The sequence below is a fragment of the Hoplias malabaricus genome, chromosome 10, assembly GCF_029633855.1.
Source record: "Hoplias malabaricus isolate fHopMal1 chromosome 10, fHopMal1.hap1, whole genome shotgun sequence".
Taxonomy (NCBI): domain Eukaryota; kingdom Metazoa; phylum Chordata; class Actinopteri; order Characiformes; family Erythrinidae; genus Hoplias; species Hoplias malabaricus.
This window is the reverse complement of record NC_089809.1, coordinates 30,920,327-30,943,002: the sequence shown is the minus strand read 5'-3', so window position 1 is coordinate 30,943,002 and position 22,676 is coordinate 30,920,327. Positions and strand designations below refer to the sequence as shown.

The 22,676-nt window shown below is 38.4% G+C and overlaps 1 protein-coding gene across 1 annotated transcript in view; it reads left to right on the top strand.

The window, feature by feature from the left end:
* Positions 1-22,366, top strand: part of emc2 (ER membrane protein complex subunit 2) — a 35,110-nt gene extending 12,744 nt beyond the window's left edge. The window contains exons 6-11 of the mRNA XM_066683394.1: positions 8,233-8,318; positions 8,482-8,541; positions 13,428-13,509; positions 13,641-13,751; positions 15,699-15,803; positions 21,753-22,366. Coding sequence (XP_066539491.1) covers positions 8,233-8,318; positions 8,482-8,541; positions 13,428-13,509; positions 13,641-13,751; positions 15,699-15,803; positions 21,753-21,839 — 531 coding nt within the window. The 3' untranslated portion in view covers positions 21,840-22,366. The remainder of the gene's footprint in view (positions 1-8,232; positions 8,319-8,481; positions 8,542-13,427; positions 13,510-13,640; positions 13,752-15,698; positions 15,804-21,752) is intronic.
* The last annotated feature ends 310 nt before the right edge of the window (positions 22,367-22,676 follow it).

The following is a 22,676-nucleotide window of genomic DNA, read 5'->3' as shown; positions in this document are numbered from 1 at the left end:
CTCTTTGCTCTTTTTTTTTTTTTTTTTTTTTTTTTTTTTTTTTTTAAACCCTGGTTTATATTTACAGCCTGGTCAGACTCTGCTGAAGGTACATACTTTAGGTGGATGCTAACATTATTACCCCAGTTTGCAAACTTATTCAGACTTCACTTAATTAATCTGATGGCCCCAGTGGAAAAGAGGGTTAACCTGAAAGCTTTTTGGTAGCAGAAGCTGTTCCGTTTTAAATGGCCCTGCAGTAATTGAGCTTGCACACCATTAAAGTAAACTTTGACTCTCAAGATTTAGGCCCCAGTGTGGTGTACATGCCCAATACCAATCAAATATACTGCATTAACCAAACAAACTACCTTCATTTATATTACAAATAGACTGAATAATTTTACTAATAGGTTGCCATTTTTGTTCTCTGTGAGTGAAATATCTCATTAACTCTTAATATATTCAGCTTTTTCAGAGTAGAATGATATTACAAAAAAAAGTTCTATTATTAGATAGCTGGCACTGCATCCATATGAAATTAACATTTAAGAATAAACAGAACATTACCTGGTGGTTTGTCTTATATAATTATATACTTTTGGAGATGCACACCATATTGGAGCATTTTAAATACATTTTGATTGTTTCATACACATTTCTTAAATGCAATATTTTTTTGGATGTTGTGAAAGTCAGTTTTTTTGAATGACTGTTATATGCAAGTTTTATATTGTTATTAATTAAATGTTATATTAAAGCAATCTATTGCGTTCATTAAATAAATAATTGTTTATTTAATAATTCTTTAAATCAACCAAACCTTGGTTTTCTAGGCCTTAGAGTCAGCTAGAATAAAATTATAAATAAAATGTACAAGAAAATGCTGATATTTCAGGTGTTATGCATATGTCCAGATCAAGCTGTCTTTCCTATTTTACAAATGCTAAACCACACCGTCATTATAATCAAGTGCAATCACAGCCTTACATTTCCCAGTACCAGAATATCTCTTAATGGAAATGCACAAAATACAAAGACATTGATATGAAGCACCAAAACTTCTCAGGGACCCCTCTTAAGAAGGGTATGTAGGTTGGGCCTACCTTCCCTTTGTTAAAATACCAGAGACACCTGTACAACAAACGCTGTGTAGCTGACTAAACCAGATTTAAACCCCTATTCTTTTTCTTTACCATAGTGTATGTAATTGTGTATATTTCTAAGTGCCACATTCAAGGAGCCTCTTTAGCATTCCCAACTTCCCAAACATATGATTTGCACACTTCCCAGTTTTTTTTTCCCTTTACCTGGCTTCTGCCTTCTCCACCTCTGTAATGGATATTGTTTGCATAAATTTCCAGACATCATTTGGTCTAGAGGTTTCAGGGTTCACCAGAATGACATTGCATTTAGAAACTTTACAAGGAGTTTAACCCTAATGGTAACATAATTACTTAATGATACTTGGAAATCATGATGTAAGGGAATTTGTGGTACTTAAAGTTTTAAATTACCAACTTCTGAGTTATAGTGAAAGTGCTATTGCCCTTTATCCGCTAACCTGAACACATGGCTTGGAGAGATTATGGTATTAGCATAAACAATGCATCCACCGTTAATATTTCACAGCCACATCGTTTAATGTTTTGGGTTTTTTTAAAACATGAAATGTGCATTTTATGCAAAACAAACACAGGAAATCATTTGCGCAATTCCAATGCTTTGTAATGGCCGAAATTAAAATTATATATATGTTTTATCTCTCTCGTGTAGAATGGATTAATCCAAACTAGCAGTTTTGACCTCAATAGCAATACTAAATTGGCTGATTCCATTTATGATAATCTGCTTATTCTCAACTCAACTAATATTTATTGTGTATTTACAGTTCGTAATGATGTAAATTACACAAGTGTTGTGTGTTTTAAATTGTGTTACACCTTGAGCTCACTCTTCAAAAGCAAACTTATTTTTATTTACTTCTTTTCTTTTCTTTTTTTTTTAAATTATTATTATTGTTATTATCTGGACCTCCACTGTTGTCGCTTTTGACTCCAGGCACTTTTTGTGCACCAGTAGAGAAAAAATTTTGGCAATGAAATTGTTCATCATCTTTGCCTTTGTAGTTGAATTCACCCACTTGTGGGAACATCATGTTAATAGGCAGGTGCTCTGTGAACTTCTGACAAATTGAGGTCCAGCCCAGATCTTTCTGATGGGATCAACCTATTTCCTGACGTCCAAACACCCGTCTCCTCCCATCAGATCCTGTGTGCTCCTCAAACCTGGGGGTGGGAATGGAACAGAATGAAGCTCTGGTGTGATGTCAACCAGACCATATTTTTTTCCCTGTCATCCCACACTCTGGCAGGGTTGCAGACGGGATGGTGGAGGTTGTGGTATGGGAGGGAATGACATCATCTAGGTTACCTGTCTGTGAATGGCTTATCTAGACACTATTTTCTCAACGTGTTCAGTGGAACTGGGGGAGAGGGAGGGGATGCGCCAAGAAAATGGCGGAAAATTGGCGGCTACTTTGAGGACTTGTGAGGCATCCCAGCATGTGGAGCTGAGTTTGGAAACTGAGCTGTTGTAATTATAGGCTGTAGAATAGATGTGGTACCCATTAACCAAAATTGTTGAATCAACAAAAATTGTTCAAGGTTTCTGTGCCATAGCGGTGTCCAAAAAATGTTAGAACTCCTAGCCCTTCCACCGTTTATTGTGCTCCAGTACCTACAGCAATGATTTGGAAAAATTCTCCTTTGTTCACATGTTGCCTTATATAAACACACATTGGCTTTATGTATTCTATTGCCCACCTTCCCAGGGATGTCGATGAGGTGGTATCAGTTTGCTCACACGGCATAATGTGTCTTGTTTACATCTATACATTAAAAGGTCGCTTAATTTGTCGTTTATTTTAAAGCTGAATTACCCAGATGGCCCAGATGCTTTATTGAATTCCAGCCCATTCAGTCTGTAATTGCACTGAAAAGAAAAAAAAAAAAGTTTGCTTGTGAAAGCAATTGCGGTCAGTGAGAATTTTCATGATATTAGACACAATTACTGTGTAGAACCTGACATTTACAAGCATAGAGGAAAGATTTTTAACTAAAACTCCAATTAATCATCTAATTGCTTCTCGGCCACATACTTACTAAAAAGTTATGCATTCCAGTAACACAGCTTAAGATTTGTTTATTTATATGAATAGTTCACCTTTTCAAAGTTTTAATAAATTTAGCTTTTTTTGAAGCGTTGACTCTCCAAAGATCACACAAATTATTATTTATTATCAGTTCATGTTTTCCGGAAACACCAATGACTCCTATTTGATAATCACTAGAAACATCTGTAGTTATTTGCTTGAGATTATCATTCACTCAAGTGATGTACGTCATTTCTGTGCTGTAATGATCTGAGAGTAGACTGTGGGTGTAGGGAGTAATCTCTACTGCCTGTGGGCCTTTAGAAACAGAGCTGCTGTACACACTCAGTGTGAGTGGTACTTAAGCACTAATTCCAAAAGAATCACAACAAGGGCAGGTTGATCTCTCTCAAATATCTCCTTCAGCCAGAGAAGCCAAGAGGACGAGACTTACTGTTCAACGTGCTTTTACGTTTCATTTAAAGTTTTGGCATGATGTGTTTTTCCATCCCAGTAGATTTGAATGTAAAGGCTGTGATTCATTTCTGTTTTAGTTGTTTTATAGTGAAGAAAAAATAGTAATTCAATTCAAATTGAGCTTTAGATTTGACAATGGGCTTGATAAGTATCATCCTGCAAATGTATATGGTATACGCAAAAATCCTAGTGATAGGATTTCATGGTGCACAGGCTAATTCATTTTTGGTAATATATACACCAGTTTTATCAGCTTCTCTTATATAGCTGTTTTTAGTTCTATAATTACAGACTGTAATCCATCTGTGGCTCTGTATACTTTGTTAGCCCACGTTCACACTGTTCTTTAATGATCAGGTCTCCTAGAGGTTTTATTTGGTTGGTGGATTATTCTCTAAATCGCAGTACCACTGTCAGACATTGATACTTTGCTTCCAGTTCTAAATATTTATGTTTAAGATTTGTGGTTTTTTAGTTTTTGAAATGTAATTTTTGTCAATGTTTACTTTACTACATCATTTGAACATAGCAGCTGTCCTTTAATTATGTGAATATTTAATGATGAATGGACAAGGAGAAGTACTTCCATTGAAACTTAAGATGGTTTTTCCTTCTCAAACAATGTTAATATTGCAAAGATATGTTTTCTTTGGTTCTCCTTCTGTCTGTGTGGGTTTCTTCCAGGTGCTCTGGTTTTTCCCAGTCCAAAACACACGTTGGTAGGTGGATTGGCTACTCAAAAGTGATCCTAGATGTGTGTGTGAATGGTGCCCTGTGATGGATTGGTGCCCTGTCCAGGGTCTTTACCTGCCATGCACCCAGTGATTCTGAATAAAAGAATGCTTTCTTTGGACACCAACAATATTTAATACTTCATGTGCTCTCTACGTTTGTTGTCAAATTAATGCTTTAAAAATTTTAATTTAAATTTTAAAAAATTTAAAAATTGTGAAGGTGCTACTATTTCCACTATGTTTATGCACTTGATTAGGTAGGTGGTTCTTTGTTGCTATTGTCACATCATTAAATTTGAGTGTTTACCTCAGTGTCAGGTGGTCATATGCATATTTGATTCTGCAAAGACGTTTTTGGTCATTGGACCACATTTAGGGCTGCAAAAATATTCAATTATTTATCATGTGATTTGATAAATATTCAGTTGAGCAGAACTTAATTGCTTTAAACATGGCTAATACTTAAGAGCTACTATGATAAAATGTTGGTAATGTTCTAACACACAGGGAGCTGGAATAAATCTCCTACGCGATTTAAGTTAGTAAAAAATGTTAATAAGCAGCCTAATTTTTAATTCGCTTAGTTCTTCTGCTTCAGAAGGCAAAGTCTGAAAGGCAAAGTTTGGACTTGTAGTTGGAGTTGAATAAGCTGCATCTGACTACTTCATCATTTCTTTTAAGAAAATGTTCAGCTAGAATATTATCTGCAATCATAGGACTGCTGCCTTGTTAAATTGATTTACAATTAAAAAAAATGCCAATGGAAATACAACCTTAATTCCAATGAAGTTGGGATGTTGTGAAAAACAAACAAAAAAAGAATACGATGATTTACAAATACTTTTCCACCTATATTCAATTGGATACACTACAAAGACAAGATATTTAATGTTCAAATGGATAAACTTGATGGTTTTTTGCAATATTCACTCATTTTGAGTTTGAGGCCTGCAACATGTTCCAAAAGAGGCAACAAAAAACTAGGAAAGGTGCGGAAGGCTCAAAAACACCTGTTTGTAACATTTCACAGGTGAACAGGTTAATTGGAAACAGGTGAGTATCATGATTGGGTATAAAGGGAGCATCCCTGAAGGGCTTGGTTGTTCACAAGCAAGGATGGGGCGAGGTTTGCCACTTTGTGAGCAAATTGTCTAACAGTTTAAGAACAACGTTTCTCAACATACAGTTGCAAGGAATTTAGGGATTTCATCATCTAAAGTCCATAATATCATCAAAAGATTCAGAGAATTTGGAGGAATCTCTGCAAGTAAGCAACAAGGTCGAAAACCAACCTTAAAAAGCCTGTGACTTTCGATCCCTCAGGAGGCACTGCATTAAAAACTGACATCATACTGTAACGGATATTACCACATGGTCTCAGGAACACTTCAGAAAACCATTGTCAGTGAACACAGTTTGTCGCTCCTTCAAGTGCAAGTGCAAGTTAAAACTCAACCGTGCAAAGCAAAAGCCATATATCAACAACACCCAGAAACGCAGCTTACTTCTCTGGGCCGGAGCTCATCTGAGATGGACTGACGCAAGGTGGAAAAGTGTCCTGTGGTCTGACGAGTCCACATTTCAAATTATTATTGGAAATCATGGACGTTGTGTCCTCTGGGCCAAAGAGGAAGAGAACTGTCCAGATTGTTATCGTTCAAAAGCCAGCATCTCTGATGGACATCTGTGAAGGCACCATTAATGCTGAAAGATACATACAGGTTTTGGAGCAACATATGCTGCCATCCAAGCAATGTCTTTTTAAGGGATGTCCCTGCTTATGTCAGCAAGACAATGCCAATGCTAGTGCAGGTACAAGACTGGCCTGCCTGCAGTCCAGACCTGTCTCCCATTGAAAATTTGTGGTGCATTATGAAGCACAAAATACGACAATGGAGATTGTTGAGTAACTGGAGTTGTACATCTAGCATGAATGGGAAAGAATTCCACCTACAAAGCTTCAACAATTAGTGTCCTTAGCTCCCAAACACTTATTGAGTGTTTAAAGGAAATGTGATGGAACACAGTGGTAAACATGCCCCTGTCCCAACTTTTTTGGAACGTGTTACAGGCCTCAAATTCAAAATGAGTGAATATTTGCAAAAAAAAAAAAAAAGTTTATCCATTTGAACATTAACTATCTTGTCTTTGTAGTGTATTCAATTGAATATAGGTTGAAAAGGATTTGCAAATAATTGTATTCTGTTTTTGATTTACACAACATCCCAATTTCACTGGAATTGGGGTTGTTTTTCCCAAGCAATTTTACAGTCAACTTAATCAATAATAGTGAATGAGTTTCAGCCCTAATATCAGTGACACTTAAGACCCTGTTCACGTTTGTGCATAGTGCTATCCACTTCTGATCACATCACCCAAGATCTTTATTAATGCTTGGTGTGAATGGGCAGCAGGGGTTTGTGGTTCAAATGGAGCTCTGAAAGTGTCTGAAGGTGCTTGTATGTGTCAGCACTACATCTCCTCCTGGTGCAGGCTGGAAAGCTGATGGCTGTGCCTGCATGGGTGATGGATAAGTGGATTTAGGGTGGCAGTGGTCTCGGAATGGTTCCAGATTTATGGCTGCTCAGCTATGACTCATGCCCAGCTCAACAAGGTTTGGTCTGCAGTGTGGGAGAGGAAGACTCGCTCTGTCAAATGCCAGTCCATAAATAATCTCTGTGGCAAGAGTGCACACTTCTATGGGTAAAATTTCTCCTCTGCACTTGTGAGAAGGAAAGAAAAATTTGGCTCCTGGAAAAGTCGTTGAAGCAAGAGTAATGCCTTGTGATTCAGATTGATGAGACTCTAATCCGCCTGAAGGTCACGTCAACATTAAAAAAAAAAAAAAAAAAAAATCAAAAACATAGCTCATGGTATTTGGGGCTGATGTAAGATGGGCCTCAGAAGCCTATATGAATGCATGCAGCCCTGGGCTTTGGTTAATGTGCTATTTTCTCCACTTAAACAGGATGAGTCACCACATATCTGCTCCTGCTAAGTGCGCAAGGCCTGTGTCCACTCTTTAGTAGTACACTAATGATTGGTGTTACAGACTATAAATGTTCTCTTCTCATGAAGCCATTGCCTTTCATGATCTAGTGTGGTGCTATAGACTTGGGTGCAGCAGTGTTAATGAAACGGTAGAAAGGGTTATGCAACACTAAATCTGTTTAATATAAAGTAATAACTCAATTCTTCCTTTTAATGCCAACTATTGTCTTATTAAATATAGTGCTGGGTGACACAATTTTAATATTTTCCAAATATATGACGGTATCTCTATCAGAGTTCAACAAGTGCTTCCTGAGTGCTACCACCCTATGCTTTCATTTTATCTGTTTAATACAAAGAAATACTTCAGTTGTTCACACCACAATTCTCTAACTAAACTGCTGGGTGGTTTTAATACTCCAATATTTTCCAAACATTTCACGGTATCACTTTATCAGTAGTTTGTACTGAGTTCAAGTGCTTCTTGAGTTGTCGCATGGTATATTTTCAAACCTACATTGGACATACTTTTCTTATGCTTTGACCAAGAGCTTCTTGATTTCTAGAAAGGAAACATTATAAATACATTTATTTAGTTCTTAGAATTTTGGAATGTTATTTGAAAAACTATTGTAATCACTCAACAAATGACTGTGTAGTGAACTATGGATGTGAGGGAATTAATCTTAGATTGTTCTGGTTAAATGAGAAGATTTTGAAATGCAATTATTTGTACCATTAATACTAGGCGAGGTTTGAATTCCAGCAGAGTTGTCTGTAACTGGATAATTTACACATCCTTCTCTCTTTTTCTTTCTTTATTTCTATATCTGTTTCAATCTTAATCAGTCACTGGAGGCTTCAATGCCCTAATTTTCTGCTGATGTTGATCCACAGGCAGCGAGGAAGCGTAAGATCTCCATTCTGCGTGCACAAGGCAAGAGCAGCGAGGCCATACGTGAGCTCAATGAATATCTGGAGCAGTGAGTGTTTTACAAGAGGATTTGAGGCCTATTTTCTCCTCCCCTTCCCCTCTACTTTTTTTTTAATTAAAAAGGGCTTTGCATTTGATTGAGCTGCCCCCTGAGCCCTTTCTTAACCCCTCTTTTGTCTGTGGAATAACCTAACTGCCACTTTGTCTTGCAGGTTTGTGGGAGACCAGGAAGCATGGCATGAGCTGTCAGAACTCTACATCAACGAGCACGAGTAATGACAATTGATATTAATTCATAGTCATTGTTCTTGGTAACTATAGTGATGTTTTTTAAAAAAAAAAAAAAAAGTTGTCATCTATCATTTAATAGAAGTCCTTAATGCGATTTAGGCCAATTCAAAAAGTTTACGTGATTGATCCCTTCACTCCTTTAAAAATGAGATCTTCTCTGCAGTCATCATTGATTTTATATTATTGTCTTTTTCTTGACCCAGTCAGAATGTTAGTCAGAAAGTCCTGGGTATGAAGTTAAAAAAGAGTCACTTTCAGAGGGGTCATCCTGAAGTGGGTTAGTGCTGGTTCATGAGGGGTTGTGGGACAGCCCCAGGGAAATCCAGAGAAATGCCAATCTCAGCCAGGGGCCTGTATTGAGCTCAGGATCTGTTTGTCACATGAAGTAGGGCTTTAATAGGATTTGCTCCTTAAGCCCCCTCTCATACTCTCAGGATAAGGCCCCCCTCTCTGCTGATATCTCTGTTGCCAGGGGTTTGTGTCTGCCAGACATAAACATTGTAGGAAAATCATTTTGTTTGTGTCACTTCTTCTCCATCCCTCTTTAATTGTTTTTGGGCTTATTGTGTGTGTGTGTATGTATATACACATGTGAGAGAGATGGTCACCCTGGTTGGAGGGCGCTGGCTGTAGGAATGCAGGAGCTCTGTGAGGGGCCTGTATATTGGCTTGCTCATGTTTTTGTGTGAGGGCTTTATTGCTGTAGTGGCCAGAGGAAATCAGGGGTGAGAGGATTATCGTGCCGCTTAGTCGAACATTTCTAATATCACACCATTCACTTTGACAACCCCCTATCTATAGGCGTGTCAATTTGTTTTTTTTTCACCTCCTTTTTTCTTTCTATGCTTTATTTTAAGTCACAGACTCCCTTTTTCCCTTCCCCTCCTCTTCCTGCAAGCTGTGAATTATCACCTCTCTTTTCCACACTATGAGAGAGAGAGCAGTAAAAAAGATTCCCAGGAGAAGGTGGTGGCACTTGTTCTCCCAGCAAGTAAAAACAGGACCCCATGGGGCGGAAAAGAAGAGAACTAATCTCTGCCAGTCTCATAGCTAAATATATAGTATAATTTGTATCCTCTTTTGGCAGTTTATTTGTGAGTATGTGTAACTTTTATAGATTTATTTCCTAGAATTCAGCCTGCCAGATATTTCAGTTTATTTGTAAGTGCACGCATTGTAGCATTGTCCACATCTTCCTCAGTTTTATTTTGTGCTGCCTGAAGAAAATAATATTTTATTAATGTAAGAAGGTTGAAATGTGTTGTAGTTTGCACAATTTAGTTTTTTAGGATTTTATTCTGAACATTGTTTACCATCACATTTTACTATAAATTAAATTGATACTTTAGGCATTATTTTACAGCTCCAGTGTGGATTAAGGGTGTGATTCTCACAATTTCTGGTAATACAATACATAGATCCATACAGTAGGGGTGTGCAATATGACGATATCAGATCGTGAATGATAAGAATTTGTCCATGATACACCATCACAGGGAGATTCAGTTCTTATAAGTCGTTTACGTACTGGGTACATATTACACATCAGTCGAAGTTTGTAGACTCTCGGGACACCAATAATGTAAGTCGCTATTCTAAAATGTACGACTACTGAATTAAAACCAAAAGAATTGGTTATTCTATACATGAGATCTCTTCCTCACAAAAAACAAACAACAAAACAAAACCATGGCGCCACGAAGCCTGAAGAGCCCACAAACACACACACAGCGCTAGGTTGTCTCCTTCAAAACAAGACCAAATTTGTGTTTTTCCATCAGTCCACTCTTTAATAATCCTCATTTTTGTGTAAAGATGACTTGCTAAAAGGGAAAAAAACAACAAATTAAAGTACAACAAATAAATATGTGGATCTTTGCTATGGCTGTGTAGCTTGGGCTCTCAGCTTTAACAACACGTCCATCGAGTCTGTAGACCGATCAGGGGCGATGCTCAACCAAGGAGGTGGGGAAGCAACCATGCTTCGGCGCCTTATAAACATGCACCGCGAGAGACGACACAGACAGTTTTATATGGCATTAGCAATTAAAATAACAATCAAAACAATAAATAAGTTTTCAAAACTTAGATCCCTTTCACTGTCTGCCTTTTCCCTACTGGGACCATTCAAACACAGGAGGGGGACTGAGGAAAGCATCCTCACTCTACAGCCAATCAGGGAAAGCTCCCTCCTTCCAACACGTCTGGCCTTAAAGGGGAAGGGTACTGGGTTAGAACAAGACAAAGACAAAATGTCAAAATAAGTCTAGGTGAGTCAGAAATTTTTTCCTGTTTAGTGACGGTAAAAAGCCATTTGGAGAGGTGCATGAGATTAGTCAAGGAAAGTCAAATGTTGCCATTAAGCTTTCTGCAGTAAAATTGATCGTTTTCCTTATGGAGAGGTTGGGGTCTTTGAAGATTCCAAATTAAATTTAGAAAAGTGCCAAAAGTGTTTTGTTGTTTTGACAATATTTAGGCAACTAAAGGTTAATTTAAATATTACTGAGAATTCTGAAGGTTTTTCAGTAACATTACTTAATAAAATTGTCTTGAGTTTATTCACTGCCTCAAGATTTGAGTATGAAATTTCAGGCGGAAAATGGAATAAATACCATTTTATTCTTGTTATGAACAAGAATCTTGATAATATCAGGATCATGATCCTGCAAAAAAAAAAAAAATGTGATAATGTATTTTTGCCATATCGCCCACCCCTACCATACAGTTTATTTACCAGAAATGGTACAGTTAAACATGTATCGTCATATACACAATAGCTCCTTTCACATATGAACTCCAGAGAACCTCTAGAGAATCTCCAGAATATCATGTCTGAAGATGCCTTTGAGCAGTACTTTCGCACACGCACCATGGGAGGTTTTCTGTCTCAGACATGTTCTCTCAGTGGGAAGTGTGCTGCGTGTTTTAGGCATGGGGCAGCTCCTGTGCAGCACGTGCAGGAGAAACACCGGAGCATTAGTGGCTCCATTTTAACTTGCTGACTCAGACTTTATCTCACTAGTCCTCTAGTAAATGCTCTGAGACAAAGTCAGGGTAAAGTCTGGGACAACCGATATGGGTGTTCGCGTTCACAAATTCAGCTCCTCCTGGTACATACCCAGAACATTACTAGGTTCGCATGCATGTGTGACAGAGGCTTTTGATTTAAGTGCTGACCTGATATGATTCTGTTCAACATAGATATATTTCTATTCAGGTTTGATCCAGTATGTTTCAGTTAAGTTAAATCCACTATGCGCCAGTGAATAAGAATTCCAAACATATTACATAACATAAACATTACTGAGTAAGTGGCGATAAAACCAAGCATGGGTATTTTAAGTAAAAAAAAAAAAGGAGCAGTACCAGTTTTCTTCAGAATTACAAGTGCATTGGTGACTGCCCTCCTGGCCTTGTCTCTCCAATATTGCTTTACAGTCTAATTTCTTTTGTAGTACGTATTTGGCATCAATGTTAGATCAGGTGGGGTATAGTAAGCTGCATAATAGTATGGGCTGAATCCCTGCCCCCTCCTCATTCTCTCCGCTTTCCTTCATTCCTCTCTCCCTCTTTCTACTCTGCTGTAGCCTGGCCATGGCAGGAGCACATCTGAAAGCCTTTATGGAAAGGAAGTGGTAATTGCAAGCAGCCTGCAACCTTCCGAATGGCCTGTTACCCTTCTCTCTCTCTTTGTCTCTCTCTCTCTCTCTCGCTGTCTTGTTCTCCCTCACTCACTCTCTCTCCTCTGTGTCTCTGTCTCTCTCCCCTCCTTCACTGTCTGCTTCCCAAAACCAATCTTTGAAGTCACTTAAACATACTCTACATGGTTTGATAGGTTCTTCATCTCGTGAGAGGGAGTAATGCCAGTGCTGTGCTCCCGCCAAAAGAACCTTGTTTGCGTCAGAGAACTTTTTTCCCCCCTCAGCAGGCCAACAGTAAGATTGCCTTAGATTAGCATGATCCACAACCAATTTGGAAGTTTTCCAGCATTCGTTTTTGAATGTGACATGTCTTAATAAAGTGATTTGTGCAGAGGCACGTACAGTGCTTACTGTGTGAACGAAGCTGAAGACGTGAGAAGGGGACCTCTCCAACAGTAGCGGAAAACACTGTGGTTTGGGACTCTGTGGCCCCACAGGCGGTAATCAGACCCTTAAACTCGGCTGCAGGTTTTGGACACTCACTGACCATTTTTGTGTGCTGTGGCTTTGTCATAATAACCCTTGTAGGGCATTAATTTGTAAAATTTTTTGATCATTTGGTGGGAGGCAGCTGTCGGAAAGTCTGCATATATGATATGTCTGCAGATATGTCGGCTACTTTATGTGCATCGTCCTCTCTGATTGAGCCCATGAATGGTTGCAGATTAGACTGAGGTCCACAGTTAAGCATCCCACCGAGCAAAGTGATCTCATCTGAGTGACACAGCATGCTGCCGCTTGACAATGACCTCAAGACTGCCTTTATAACTACATATTAAGCCTGGGGGGGAAAGGCAGACAGATTGATGCTATGTGTCTAGAAATGTGGTGCAGATCTCACTCTCCCCTCTTTCTCATCATCAGCTTCCAAGAGCGTAAGAGATGAGTAGGAAATAGGCCAGAATTGCCGCTGTTGATGCAAAGCTACATCCATCATTTTACCATATGGATGTTCACACACACATTTCCATCAGCCCTTATAAAGGCTGATAAAAGGAAAATCCTTAGGCGGGCTATTTTCTTGCTGTCAGCAAGACTAAGATTTACTTTAAATCAACAATTACTATGCTACACCAGTATACAGAAGTAGAATATTTATTTATTTATATATTTATATGTGATTTGTTTGTTTGGTTAAGGTTTATCCCTCTGTTCTGCTCTTCTAGTTACGCCAAAGCAGCTTTCTGCCTGGAGGAGCTGATGATGACCAACCCTCACAATCACCTGTACTGTGAGCAGTATGCAGAGGTATCATAGTGACACTATATTCCTGCCTGCTTCCCTCAACGTGTACTTACCTGGCTTTTAACATTCGGGTCTCTGTCAAATAATATTAGCCTACTCAGAGTGCCACTCCCCTCTTTCTTACTTTCCCCCAGGTGAAGTACACTCAAGGGGGTCTGGAGAACCTGGAGCTGGCCAGGAAATATTTTGCACAGGCCCTGAAGCTGAACAACAGAAACATGAGGGCCTTGTTTGGCTTGTACATGGTGAGTCAATAGTCACCCCAAGGCTAAAAACAACAATTTTCTTTTAGCCCATTCTCCTTTAGCTACATGTTTCTGCATGGACTGAACAGGATGATTTTTTCAGATGGGGCCGGTCAGTGCTGACTATCTCAAAGAAAGCATTAGCCCACATTTTTTCTGAAATGTCACCCTCCAGTTTTTGTAGCGCGTTTTGTTTATTGCAAAGATAAATAAAACACTGGCAATAAAAGAATGGGAGAAGACTGGCTGCTGCACCGTCCCATGTGGGTCAGCTGCCAAGCTTTGGGTCGTATCTGTGTTGAATAAGCCTTTCATCTGCGTATTTATTTAAACAGGAAGTTGTCCATTAACACCAATGCATCATTTGTAAGTGACTCCTGACATAGGAACACAAACAGCCAGCTGGAAGCAGAAGGAAGGCAGAGGGTGCACAGAGAGCCGCACACAGACACACTCTGTTCTCTTACACACACATGTACGCACATGCATGTTTCAGTAGTTCAAACACAGTCCCTGGCAGTCCCACTGCTTTGATGTGCTATTAGCATGTGCGACAGGCATGGTAAGAGCAGAAGCAGGAACAGACCTCCGACAAAAAGCTACCACCAAATCTCCTGAAGGAGCTGAAGATTGGTGTCCTCCACTCTAGCGTTTGACTTCCACACAGTATTCTTTTGCCTTGTCTTAGAAAAGCTCAGCATTTTTCTCCTGTGATGTTACTGTAATGAATTTTCATGATAAGAGTTTCAGAACATGCACCACTGACCACTTGCATGTTTCTTTAAAATTAAAATTGATAGCTCCTAATAAGATGGAACTGTTTCACATTGCAGTATTTCAAAAGCTGAATTTAAAATATTTTTTTATAATTTTGGATGTAATTTTATTGAGGCTCTGTGCAATTTATTTTATTTAGTTTTAATTTTTTTGTTAATTAAATATAAATACATTTCAGATATCCATATAGGGAATTTTTGTTTACATTACTATTGTTGTCAGAGTAGCATGGTCGAGCCTATTGTTTGTAATTGCAACAGCCAAAAACACAAGAATATTACACCAATCTGTTATTTACAAGAATAATCTCAAATTTAAATTGTTTTGGGAGTCACACTTTGAAATTTATATCACCAAATATAAAAAATCATACCAATAATCCAGAATACAATGAAGTTTGTTCCAGAACTCTAGGAGAGGCTGATTTGTGTGTAGTTAAAATTTCAGCATGTCCACCAAAAGGGCTTTTATATCCTGCCCAATGGGCTCCTCTGAGCTTTCCTGTTCAAGCTTGATGGCAGTAACATGGGAAAGACATGGGCTTTGTGGTTATAGAGAAGAGAGCTTTGGGCGGCATGGAGCGCATGATTCACATCACACTAGCCACACACTGCTTCCCAAACACTCGCACCCCTGTCATCACCGTTTATCTGTACTGTTGAAGAAATTAAGGGACATGCAGCACCAGGGCTTTTACCCAACCAACCCATAGAGAAAAGCTCACTTTTTCCTTCTTTTAAAGACTACAGTGTAGTGCCATCTCAAATTCACTGTCGTCCTCTCGTTTTTCTCAGCAGCTTGTGGAGGTTTTGGGAATCTCTCTCTCTCTCTCTCTCTCTCTCTCTCTCTGTGCCTCTCTATCCATCAGACCTTCCAACCATGCATCACATCTTCCATCTATTCATCAGACCTTCCAATCTCTCTTAGGCCATGGATATGGCACATCTTCAAAAATAGCATACACAATGTACTCTGCACACTACACAGCAGTTATTTTGTATAGTCTTTGTATTTTGTAGTCTTTTTTTGGCATAGCAACATATTTCCACTGATTGGGATGTATCCAACTTTCCATTCTTTCACAGAAGTAACCGAGTGTCACATTAATCTGTCAAAACAGACTCTTCTTCTCTTTCTCACTTGTGTTCTTTTCTCTTTGTCACTTTGTAGTCTGCAAGTCACATAGCTAGCAGCCCTAAAGTCAGTGCCAAGGTAAAAAAGGACAATGTGAAGTATGCTGCCTGGGCTGCTTCTCAAATCAACAGAGCTTACCAGGTGAGTACAATAAAGCTCTCTTACTTATAGCAATGCTATAATAATAAAATTCATCAGGAGACAAAATAGATTTGTAATGTCACCTGCTGGTTAGTAATAAAATGAAAAAGCTTGAGCTATTAATGCCCTCTTACTGTATCATGAAATTCAATGATGAAATCTGAAAACGATCAATCAAAAAATAAATAAATAAACACCTCGGGGGGATTGATAAACTGTTATAGCCCTTAGGTTTATAACGCGATTGATTCAGAATCAAAGAGTGAGCGAGCGCAGGAGGAAGACAGGCGAGTGAGCGCATGCTCTGCCTACAAGCTGGATCTACTTGCAGCATGCCTGCCCAGGCCCAGCTCAGCTAATGTGTTGACTTAAGCCCACAGGGCCCAGCGTTGTGTTACACAGCTGTTTTCTATGTTTGCATGTTAAAGCACTACTATCGATTCTCCTCCGCATGAATCACACCAACTTGTGCCAAATACGGGCGTCAGGGCCCAGTAAGGGGAAAAAATGCAGTACTCACACCATGGCTGCATAGCTGCCGAGAGAGGGGTTAAATAGCAGAGGAAGATTGGGGAGACCAGGAGAGGAAAAACTGAAGTGCTGCTCAGATGGTATCACTAAAATGGTTTATGCTGTTACCATAGCACATAGAGCATAAATGTACATTTAATAGAAATCTTAACTGCCATCAGGGCAATATACATTGCTTATTTAAGCATTGACAGTTAAATCTGTAATAAAGGGGTCCTGGCTCAGCAAATGTGGCCAAGCACTGATTCAGCCCATGCACTTGCAGTTAGGTTCATATGTGTGGTTGGAGGAGTCCTGTCACTCTCATGGAGTAGAAACCCCTTGTTTTTGCAGTCGGTGGAAATTTCAAGTTGTTGGGGTTGCCTCCTGAGGTGTCTGAGTACGCCACTACCACTTTGCTAAGAGAGAGACCGCCTAGTTGCTCTGTAAATGAAAAACTAATTACATTGGTTACAGGCAGGCAGTGATGTGTGTGTGTGTGTGTGGCCATAAAATCGTAGCCATTTACTCCATTGTCAAGCATTGTTTTGTTATTGTTTTAAATATATGTACATATTCTCTTTTCCGCCATTCAAATGTAAACTTTCAGTCCTACGATCTGCTCTTGACCTATGGACACAGTTGTTTCAGCAGTTGGCATATAGAATTTCGCCACTAAACATAACAGATATCAATTTTGCTTGTTCAGTTCTACACCCTTGCTTTGCACAATCACTCTCTGTATCAGGGCATTGTCAGTTTGGACCTTTCTTCTTGAATCTGATGGGAAACGAGAAGAGCCTTCACTAAAAGAGAAGGGCATTGGTTTAGGATGTCAGTACTAGTTCACAGTGCTTTCCCAGTGGTTAGGGGGGATTTCTTTTGTAATTGTATTTGCTCTAAGAGGTATTTAAATGCTCTCTTAGCCAATGCAAACGTTGGCTAATAAAAACCAAAATTTCTCAGTGACCAGACTGAGGACACAGGTCTGTTTAGGCAGAATATTTTAAAAGGTCATTTGAATCAGGTTCTTATAATGTAAAGTGAAGGAAATGAGTGTTACTGATGTAACTGATGTAATATCCGAAGAGCAACCAGCAGTCTACTTTAGTACCACTTGATTTTTGTGAATGTACTGCATTCCTATGGATTTAATAATGTACAAAAACGCCTCCATAGTGGTAGAGAGGACATGGCTAGGTTTCAGGGGGTTTATTTATTATTATTATTATTGTTATTATTTTTAATAATGAATTGAATTTTTTAGCAACAGAAGTTTCATTTTAAAATAACTACACACACAAATCTTTATAAATGGTTTAAAAATCTGTTCACTACAGGGTTATTAATTAGGTGGTAAAGATCTTAAATATCATTATTAATCATTTCTAACACAGATATAAAAGGGCAACAGTGATGACTTCTTTGTTTAATACAGAAAATATCAAGGTAAAGAATAAGCTAAGACCTGAGAGTGTGAAATACGTCACCACATTATCGTTAATGTATAAAAAGGCATTCTGTCTGTGGTTAATTGATTAAACTTTGTGGTTAAATTGTTTAACTTATTAACAAGTGTGTGCTAAAGTTGACAGGTTTAAAGTCGAACTATGGAGAAAACAGACCAGTATCTGGCAGAATCTGAGGTTTAACAGTGTAGGTGGATGTAGGTTCAATATCTGGCAATTAACATGTCACTAATACTTTCTATCTCTGTGTTATAAGTGATTATTAAGTAATTTTAATGCATTTACAATGTTATTAATAAACAGATTTATAAACGTTTATATGTCTATTCATATTATAAAGTGGTACCGCAACAATATTTGTTTTTGATTCTTAGAATTTTGTTTGCAGATTTTATGATTTAAAATGATGTATTAGTTTGCTACAGTAAAAAATAAGTGCTGCTCAATTTCAGTTTGAAAGTAACACTAGGACTTTGCATAGGCATACTATGCTATATGCATTGCATACTAGGACTTACAGCATCTCAGGTGTATTTGCCATGTAATTTTGTGGGAAGAGATGTGAATTGTCCATTTTCTTCTTTGAAGAGCTCTAGGCCACAGAGTTATCAGTTATGCTTTGATGTTTTCAGTGCACTTTGAAGAAAAAGCAAGTTGAATCATTTCTTACCATTAAGCGACATTTGTTTGATTGATGGAGGTGTTAAAGGTGTGCTAGTGTCAAGAGTTACTTTTATAAGGCTGTCAAACTGGTACTTAGCATGCTTTTATATGACAGGAGAGACAGATCAGTAAGTTACCCACCTTCATAGAGGTCACACATTTCACTCAGAGGTACTGCAGTAATTAAGAGTTTATTGAAAATCCTCTGACTTGCAAATAATTATATTATGTCTCATCTTTTCTGTAATATATGGCCAACATTGCCAAACTACATGCCAATACTCTGTCTAAAGGTTATTGCATGATGTTTTAGAAGTAAAGCAACTGACATTTTTAAAAATCTCAGCAGTAACATTAATAATTATAATAGGTAATAAAATAAACCCTTTATATGACAATCAAAAAATGTATAGTATATGAAAAGGAATAATGTAGTATCTGCTTATATGTGGCTACTTTGTAATGAATGTGACACAAAATATCAGCTACTGGTGTCCCCACATTTATTAATTTTTTTTTTTTTTTTTGTAGTTTCTGGGTCACACACTACGTAAAGCTCCCATTTCTTAATGTCATATATGAGTCATAGTAAAGTTATCCTGCTGGATTCTGGCCAAGACCTCTTTAAAATATTAACTACAGAAACACTAGAAAAAACAAAAACACTGATGCTAGTGGAAAAAAAAAAGGCCACACTCACACTTACAGCCAATCAACAGCTCTAGATGTAAAATATATTTTCCTTCTGTATTTAAGAGATCTATGCTATTGTTACATATGAACACAAATAATGTTCAGTGTTTTCAAGAACTGGAACTTGCCATATAAATAATATTTATTAATGAAATTGTCTCGATTGTATGGTGTGGTACAGATATTTATCCAAACCCATTGCACCCATTGAACATGATACCAAAATGTGACTCAGTGACCCCGCAATTCAGGTTTGCAGGAGACTGAAGAAGAACCTATGTACAAGCAGTATGTATCTGTTTATTTTTAACACAGGATGCAATTACACAAAGACATTTATATTTCCTAATAGAAAAGTCTGCTTTGATCTGGAGCTCCTTTTTTATGCATGTCAGTGATTACAGAATGACGACACCACTTCAGAGGTCTGTGTATTTACAAATATCCCTTAGCACAGATAGAAGCCTCTGCTTTTGTGAAATGAGTTTTAATGCCTAGCATGTTGAAATACTTGAATTAGAAAGAGAGAAAGGGTTTGTTTCTGAGCATTACTTTAGAACCTTGCAAGAGAAAGCTGAAATTTGTTCTTTTTATCACACATCCTCAGATCAGTCCTATTTATCCAGCATGGTTTCCCAGTAAAGCTCTACCATTTTTCATGGTGTACGCTAAGGGGCAGGAGGGAGGAGTACTATTCCTTTGGGGCTAATGAGTTATCAGTGAGGACATAGAGAAATGTGTTCTGCAGTCCAGAAACAGCACTGCAGTGTGCTTGGCCATGCTCCGTCTGCTTCTCTCGCTGTTTATCCAGTGAGTTCACCCTGACTCTGCTCCTCTGCAACTAGTGCCTATGTACTCACAGCTGTTATCTTAGACACATACACACACACACACACACCTCAACTGCAGAGAGCTGAGCACTGAACTGAGTCCTCTGTCTCTCTGCATGGGAGTAGCATTACATGGGATTGAACTGATTGGTTTTCAGACAAGGCTAATGTTGGAGTGTATGTCTGGCCCGAATAATTTTTTTTTTCTTTAGGCCAAAACTGATCAGAAGCAAACATTTGAAGTTAGGGGTTACAGAGGTTATTTAATAGAAATAAAAATGAATGAATAAATAAAATGTTTAAAAGATACAAAACACTCACAATTCTGTTAACACCAAACTAGTTTTAAAATAAATTATTAGATGTATAAATAAGTTTATTTTTTTGTAGAGATTATAATTCCAAATTCAAACATTGCCCAAACATTTTGTAGTATTAGTCTACATGAAATAACCTAACAATTAATATGTAATAACCTAACTTTTAATTAATTAATAATGTTTCAAAATGTCAAGTTTTAAAAATTAAAATGAACTTAAATGTAGTTTTTTTAAATGTACTGCAACAGTTGCCATGAAATGACATAAGATTGGGAGAATGTATGTATTTTGAATTACAATTACAACTTACTTTTATAAAATGCTTTAACTTACATTTATAAAAATGTATACCTAATACAAATCATTCAAATTATGGAGAAACTAAAGGTGACTAAATGAAAATTGAATGAAACAAATAAAATCTACATGAATGGAATTGAGCGAGGAAGCGCAATTAGTGTTGTTATAATAGCAGCATAGCACAAATTTAAGTGAAATTAAATGGCATTCAGACTCAATTAGGCTGTAAGTTGTTTTTCTCAGATGGCCAGAATTTAAAGGAAATGTTTGGCTGCAAATGCAAGTTTTGGTAAGCAGTCGCTGCTTTACTTCCACCATGCGAGTGGGCCAGACTGGACTGCTCCATATCTTTTTTTATTGTGCTTTATTTTTATGGTGGTGTTCTTCCTCTTCATTATCACACTGACTGCATCAGCATTGTTTTTAATCACAGTGTAAAAACTTTGTTTATACCTATCCAATGATCGAATCTCTGATATACATGAAAACTAGGGTCCAGCCCTAATGGTGTCCTTTTGGTGTCAGAGAACATTGCCAGTGGGTGAAGGAATATAAAGCATTGTAGCGTTGCATAAATGGTCATATTTGTCGTCATCTAATAGAGCAAAGGAGTGCTCAGGGGTCTTCAGGATGAGTCAGACCGGATGGAGAAATTATGTATGTGAGACTGAGGTGGCGTGTTTGGGCAAGAGACTGTAAGCTAATGAGTGTGTGACTCATTAAGATGTGCTCTTTCTTCCTCACCATCCACTACATAGGGGCAAAAGAAGAGAGACGTAATGACCTCTGAGACAACTGCTCAATTACGCCACGCCAGAATAGGATCCACAGGGGTCAGATAGCTGGCGTTAAACCTGAGGAACTATTCAACTCTTTAACAGCAAGTTTATGGCCCCAGTTAACTGCATTCATTGCACATTATTCATCCTTTCAAGCTAGGATCCAATATATGCAGTGAAATATGGAATGTTTTTAAATACTTGTCATTTAACATAATCTATTTGTAAGGAGATCTCCCTTTCCTGTTGAATCAAATGAACCACAAGGTTTGTGTTAAACCATGATCTGTAGAGAACCATTATGAATTAGGCAATGTCCTTGCCTCAACCCTTTTTATTCTGTATCTCCACCCCTCCCCCTCCTCCCCTCTTCTGTGTCTCACAGCTTGCTGGTCGTGGGAAGAAGGAGAACAAATGTTCGTTGAAGGCGGTAGAGGAGATGTTGGAGTCCATGCAGATCACCATGTCCTAAGCTTCAACTCTCTCCTCTTTAGCCTCCGTCACCACAACAGCATGGCAGCTCTCCCTGCACACTGCAGCACACCACCACCCACAGAGAGGACCACCCCGACCGCCCCCACCATACTCTCCTTCTCTATCTCCTTAGTTTTTTACGTTTTTTTTTTCTAGACTTTTCTAGTCTAGCAGTACAGCCTTCAAGGACCCCTAGTCATTCCACATATTGACTTTATTCCAGATTTCAGCACTTCTGACTTCAGGTAACAAGGGCTGAACTGTCGGTACAATAGAAACAACGTACACAGGTGAGCTTGTTTTGAAAGTAGATATAAGGAATGCTGGGGTTGCCTTATAGAAACAGAAAACTCATTCAAACTCAAGGACACAAATGTGAATAGATTGTAAATGATATTAACGATATTTATAGGTGGGTCAGATTTGTCTTAGCCTGAAACTGCTCTGTGTGCACAGTGTAGATTTTAATATGACCAGTGTCCATTCTTTTCACATGTCCGTCTAATTAAAGAATTTCTGTTTGACCAACACACCCGAGTTTCAAGTGTGTCCACATTTCCCCAGTAATCGGTTCCATGTAAGACATCTGAGATGTGTCCAACAACCAAAACCCCCCCCCTCCCTTCCCTCCCATTTTTTCCCCCCTTTTTTAAGAGATGTTTGGCAAGTCATTTCCAATTGACCAGCTGCTCCCCATGTCTGGCAGATCATCTCCTTTCCACACAATGAGGAGATCAGTGGTTAGAGAGTCTGGGCACAGGGTTCTCAGCTCCAACCAACTCTTCATATCAGACCACCCTCACAACGCTGTGAGTGTGTCTGTGCGATGATAATG